Here is a 6,656-nt window from a genome sequence, read left to right on the forward strand (position 1 = left end):
AATGGTGAGCATTCAACCAAACCAAAACCACAGGACAGTAAGTGAAAGAAAGCATTCATGAAATATAAACTCTGATCACTCATTTAGGCATTTTGAGTCATCTGGTTTTATTTGATCCAGGATTTTTCAAGTTATCATTATACTATTTTTTTTAATTTAATGTCATTTATGTCCTGACCTCATTTGGATATATATGCAGCAAAGCTGACATCATGTGATACAATATTGTGGTTCTGCTATATCTATACACAGCGAATCCTATTTACATTAAGTTGCACCAGAGCTTTTTTTAACATCCTGATTTCTTAAACTATAGATCATGGGATTCAACATAGGTATTACTATTGTATAGAACACTGACACTACCCAGTCCTGATCCACGGCATATGCAGAATTTGGTCACAAGTACATGAGGAAAGCCGGGCAGTAGAATAAGGCTACACAAGTAAAGCTCCTACCTCTAGAAGAACCAATTCTAAATACGGCAAATACAATGTAGACATATAATATCACAATACATGAAAAAGAGCCCACTTCAATAGAACCAGCAAAAACAAATAAGAAAATTTGGTTAAGAAATGTATCTTCACATGAAAGTCTCAGGATGGGATTAATATATCACAATAGAAATGGTTGACACGATTAGACCGACAGAACGGGAGGCTAAATGCAGTACATGTATGAATTAATGAATTAAGACATCCTGCTGTGTACACTGAGATAACAAATTGAACACACATCACTTTATTTATAATGACTGTATAATACAGAGGTTTACATATAGCTACTAGTGATGAGTGAGCACTAAAATGCTCGGGTGATCGTTGTTCGCATCAAACAAATTGGAATACTCGAGTGCTCGGATCGAGTAATGAGCCCAATAAAAGTCTGGGAAACGCGAGCATTTTTCCGGCGCTCTCCCCGGCGGTCTGCAGAGAGCCTAAAAATTGCCCAAATCAATGGGCACAGTGCTCAAATTACATGAATGACATGGGAACAGCATGGGGAAGACCCCTGGAAGAATTTCTGACAGCCAGGTCACTGCTGTCAACAATGTTGTTAGAGGTATTACGCCACCTTTACAGACTCACAAGAAAACATACAAAAAATTTCCTTGGAAATATGTTAAGGAACATCCTTTCCAGGATAATGACTTGTATATAAGGCAAAACATATATACAAAAACAAAAATGCTCTTCCACACCTTGCGCTATGTTCACACGTAGCATTTTTGATGCGTTTTTGCACTTTTGCATTGCTTTCAACCAAGACAAATGCATTCACCAGGAAATGTAATTTTAACATTTTACAACCTTATCTGGACATGTGGTGTGTGACACATCATCAGACACATGCTGTTTCATTTATGATGGAGGGACTCTGAAAGTCACAAAGCCTATTTTTATACTATCATCAGGCAGCCCTTACTATTCTTAAAGGGCAGCAGTCGGCTCTCGCTATTGTTAGAGAGCCATCAGTCGGCTATGCTTTGCTGTTTCCATTATTAACGAGTTACTAACGGTTGTTGCGTATGCAGTGACTGCAACGGCTGCCAAAAGTTTGGAGGAACTCCAATGCCCCTTGCAAGAGACGTAGAGGTCGGAGGGCCTCCTGCAAAAAATACTCCCATTATTAGGAAGTGGGTCTTCCATAGTGTTTGCTTATGCAATGAAGCAATGCTGCGAAAAATTAGGAGGAGCTCCAATGCCCCTTGCAAGAGACACAGAGGTCAGAGAGCCTCCTAAAAACAATGTTCCCATTATTAGGAAGTGGGTCTCCCATAGTGTTTACCTATGCAGTGAAGAAACGGCTGCCAAAAATTTGGAGGAACTCCAATGCCCCTTACAAGAGACATAGTGGTCGGCGTTCCTCCTGAAAACAATGTTCCCATTATTAGGAAGTGGGTCTCCCATAGTGTTTGCCTATGCAGTGAAGCAACGGCTGACAAAAATTTGGAGGAACTCAAATGCCCCTTACAAGAGACGTAGAGGTTGGAGGGCCTCCTGAAAACAATGTTCCCATTATTAGGAAGTGGGTCTCCCATAGTGTTTGCCTATGCAGTGAAGCAACGGCTGCCAAAAATTTGGATTAACTCCAATGTCCCTTACAAGAGATGTAGAGGTCGGAGGGCCTCCTGAAAACAATGTTCCCATTATTAGGAAGTTGGTCTTCCATAGTATTTGCCTATGCAATTAAGGAACGGCTGCCAAAAATTTGGAGGAACTCCAATGCCCCTTACAAGAGAAGTAGTGGTCGGCGTTCCTCCTGAAAACAGTGTTCCCATTATTAGGAAGTGGGTCTCTCATAGTGTTTGCCTATGCAGTGAAGCAACGGCTGCCAAAAATTTGGAGGAACTCCAATGCCCCTTGCAAGCGACGTAGAGGTCGGACGGCCTCCTGAAAACAATGTTCCCATTATTAGCAAGTGGGTCTCCCATAGTGTTTGCCTATGCAGTGAAACAACGGCTGCCAAAAATTTGGAGGAACTCCAATGCCCCTTACAAGAGACGTAGAAGTTGGAGGGCCTCCTGAAAACAATATTCCCATTATTAGGAATTGGGTCTCCCATAGTGTTTGCCTATGCAGTGAAGCAACGGCTGCCAAAAATTTGGAGGAACTCCAATGCCCCTTACAAGAGATGTAGAGGTCGGAGGGCCTCCTGAAAACAATGTTCCCATTATTAGGAAGTGGGTCTTCCATAGTGTTTGCCTATGCAGTGATGCAACGGCTGCCAAAAATTTGGAGGAACTCCAATGCCCCTTGCAAGAGACAAAGAGATCAGAGAGCCCTTGCAATCACAGCATGGGCATTACCACTGTAGGAGACTTGCTGCTTTATAATGGGAACATTTTTTTTCTGAGACCTTCCTATATGTCTCTTCAAAGGGGTATTGGGTTGCGTCCAAATTTTTGGCAGCCCTTGCAGTCACTGCATATGCAATAACAGTATACGAGACCCACTCGTTAATAATGGGAACAACAAAGCATAGCCGGCTGATGGTTCTCTAACAATAATGAGGGCTGACTGCTGGCCCTTTAAGAATAGTAAGGGCCGCCTGATGACCCTATAAAAATAGGTTTTGTGACTTTCAGAGTCCCTCCATCATAAATGAAACAGGATGTGTCTGATGATGTGTCACACACCACATGGCCAGATAAGGTTGTAAAAATGCTAAAATGACATTTCCCGATGAATGCATTTGTCTTAAAAAATAGCATAAAAAAAGAAATAAAATAAAATAAAAACACAGTAGGATATTTGTTTAGTATAAAAACCAGACTCGCCAATGTAACCTCAATGTAATCACATTGTTCAGCTCCTGCACCTCCTCCTCCAGTTCGGCATCCATCTCCGAAATTACCACATCATTCACAAGCTGAAAGCACTGCAGCACTGCCTTGGCCATGCGGCAACAGGCTGTGCTGAAGATAACATGCTTAATGCTTAGGTGACAAACCGCCCACCGCTGCAGAGTTGTTGAAAGCTGTAACACAGCAGCCTGATCTGTGGCTCTCACCACTGAACATACAGCCAGGCATGGTCATTTGTGACAATGGGCGGAACCTGGTGGTGACGGAGAAATGACAGCCGGAGTAGATACGGTTTCCCTCTATGACAGTCCTTTCACCAAGCTAAAGAATATGGCTGTGGTGAAATACAACTGCACTGAGAAGCAGTTTCAAACTGAAAAACACTGGGCCCACCAGAGGATTTGATTCTGAGGGCTCAAATTTTTCCCCCACTCAAGAGCCCCATAGCAGCTGCAAAGTTTGCGCTATCATGAACTCTCCTGAAGTAGAAGCAAAGGCACACTAGAGGATTCTCTGGTGGGCCCGTCCAACCCTGCCGAGAAGCAACCCTGGCTAAGAAATATGTTTGGGTAGGTTCCTGGACACTCTATGGCTACTTTTTTAATGTGGACTGGCACCGTACCGTCCCTGGCCACATTCACCTGTCCATGTGTTTGTGGTTAGGCAGTACTTCCCTGGGGGAGGGCATGGGTAATGTTGTGGGACCCCTGCTTGTGGAAGGCGGAGACGACACCAGGAGAAATATAGGCGGATGTGGACCGAGTATGGACACCCGGCCACCATCATGAGGTGGTGGACAGCTTCTGCCTCCACGAGCCTAAAAGGCCACATTTCAAGTGCAAGCAGCTGTCAAAAATTTGGCAGTATAGTATTGCAGCCTGTAGGTAGATGGGTGGCTGGCTGCATACTTGCGCTTGCATTCCAAGGAATGGGGTAGAGACAACTGAACGCTACGCTGGGACAAGGACATGGACGGTGATTGTTACAAGTCTGCAACGACAGGTGCATGGCAGGAGACTTCTTCGCATGCGACAAGGATCACTTATGATAGGCACACTTTTAAGCAATGACCTGGGAGTCAGAGATGCTTACAGGGGTCTTACCCATGCTGTTCCCATGTCTATTCAGCACTGTATGCATGTGTCTGATGATGTGTCACACACCAAATGGCCAGATAAGGTTGTAAAATGTTAAAATGACATTTCCCAGTGAATGCATTTGTCTTGGTTGAAAGCAATGCAAAAGTGCAAAAACGCATCAAAAACATTACGTGTGAACATAGCCCAAGGTGTGGAAGAGCATTTTTGTTTTTGGTTATTTAATTTCCCTTATATACAAGTCATTACACTGGAAAGGATGTTCTTTAACATATTTCCCAGAAAAATCCATTTTGGTTTTGTTTTTGCATGTTATTGTGAGTCTGTAAAAGTGGCATAATACCTCTGACAACATTGTTGACAGCAGTGACCTGGGAGTCAGAAATGCTTCCATGGGTCTTCCCCATGCTGTTCCCATGTCATTTGAGCACTGTTCCCATCGATTTGGGCAATTTTTTAGGCCCTCTGCAGACTGCCGGGGGGAGCGGCCTGAAAAATGCTCTAGTTTCCCATAGACTTACATTGGGCTCGTTACTCGGACCGAGCACTTGAGCGTTCCAATTTGCTCGACTTGAACAATGAGCACCCGAGCATTTTAGTGCTTGCTCATCACTAATAAAGACCAAATGGTGAGCATTAAACCAAACCAAAACCACAGGACAGTAAGTGAAAGAAAGCATTCATGAAATATAAACTCTGATCACTCATTTCAGCATTTTGAGTCATCTAGGATTTATTTGATCCAGGATTTTTCAAATTATCATTATACTATTTTTTTAATTTAATGTCATTTAGGTCCTGACCCCATTTGGATATACATGCAGCAAAGCTGACATCATGTGATAGAATCATTGTGGTTCTGCTATATCTATACACAGCGAATCCTACTTACATTAAGTTGCAGCAGAGCTTTTTTAACATCCTGATTTCTTAAACTATAGATCATTGGATTCAACATAGGTATTATTACTGTATAGAACACTGACACTACCCAGTCCTGATCCACGGCATATGCAGAATTTGGTCGCAAGTACATAAAGAAAACCGGGCAGTAGAATAAGGCTACACAAGTTAAGTGAGAGACACAAGTGGATAAAGACTTGCTCCTACCTCTAGTAGACCCAAGTCTAAATATGGCAAATACAATGTAGACATATGATATCACAATACATAAAAAAGAGCCCACTTCAATAGAACCAGCAAAAACAAATAAGAAAACTTGGTTAAGAAATGTATCTTCACATGAAAGTCTTAAGATGGGATTGATATCACAATAGAAATGGTTGACACGATTAGACCGACAGAACCGGAGGCGAAATGCCGCACATGTATGAATTAATGAGTTAAGACATCCTGCTGTGTACACTAAAATAATAAATTTAACACACGTCACTTTGCTCATAATGACTGTATAATACAGAGGTTTACATATAGCTACATATCGGTCATAAGCCATCACTGCAAGTATCATCCCTTCTGTGCTCGCCAGGGCAATGAATAAAAACATTTGTATTGCACAAGCGATAATGGAGATTGTTCTGATTTCAGAGAAGATGTTGGCAATAATGTTGGGTGTAATAGATGATGAATAAAGGACATCTACAAATGATAAATTCATAAGAAAAAAGTACATTGGTGTCTGCAATCCAGGAGCAACTCTAATTAATACAATGATCATAAGATTACCCAGCAAAGTTATCATGTAGACTATTAGGCAGAGCAGATAGAGAAGAAGCTGGAGCTTTGGGTTTGAGGAGAGACCAGAGAGAATGAATTCTGTCACACGTGTTTCATTCTTCATTCTTGTGGTTCCATGTGTCAGCTTAACATTCCATTTTTAAAAAAAGGAACAGAAATATTTTTATTTCAAACTATATGTGGGTATGTAAAACTGCAGGCAGCAAGGCAGCAAAAAGCACAGAATAATGTCTGCAATCACGACTTTTATAAAGCATTCGTTTTGAAGCTCTTGAGCTGCACAATCTGAGAGCAGCATTGTTCCAAAAGGATTTATTATTTCTAATTGTCCCATAATTGATCATTATTAATGACTTATTTGTTATCTGTATTTATCCCAGACATCTGTCTGTAGGGAAATTAATAGAATTTACTGCGGGAGATTCAACTTCAAGTCCCTATAGGTAGAGGTCCTAGCCGTTGTTATGGAGCTCGACAACTAAGGAGGCCAATACAATCAGTCATCAGATATAATTAGAAATAATGGAAATATTGAGTGGAGAAACTATTCA

The 6,656-nt window shown here is 41.7% G+C and overlaps 1 protein-coding gene and 1 pseudogene across 1 annotated transcript; both read right to left on the reverse strand.

Annotated features, from left to right (window-relative positions):
- Window positions 1-267: 267 nt before the first annotated feature.
- LOC141167273 (olfactory receptor 5AR1-like) lies at window positions 268-5,133 on the reverse strand (annotated as a pseudogene).
- Window positions 5,134-5,275: 142 nt separating this feature from the next.
- LOC141167275 (olfactory receptor 5I1-like) lies at window positions 5,276-6,208 on the reverse strand. Its single transcript, XM_073654705.1, has one exon. The coding sequence runs from the start codon at window positions 6,206-6,208 to the stop codon at window positions 5,276-5,278; it is 933 nt and encodes a 310-aa protein (XP_073510806.1).
- Window positions 6,209-6,656: the final 448 nt, after the last annotated feature.

This window comes from Phyllobates terribilis, unplaced genomic scaffold, assembly GCF_046119375.1.
Source record: "Phyllobates terribilis strain yellow unplaced genomic scaffold, ASM4611937v1 Scaffold_11__3_contigs__length_659146591, whole genome shotgun sequence".
Lineage (NCBI taxonomy): Eukaryota > Metazoa > Chordata > Amphibia > Anura > Dendrobatidae > Phyllobates > Phyllobates terribilis.

Bases quoted from the DNA above. Each gene is read 5' to 3' on its own strand.
- LOC141167275 (XM_073654705.1), bottom strand. From the start codon at position 6,208: ATGAAGAATGAAACACGTGTGACAGAATTCATTCTCTCTGGTCTCTCC.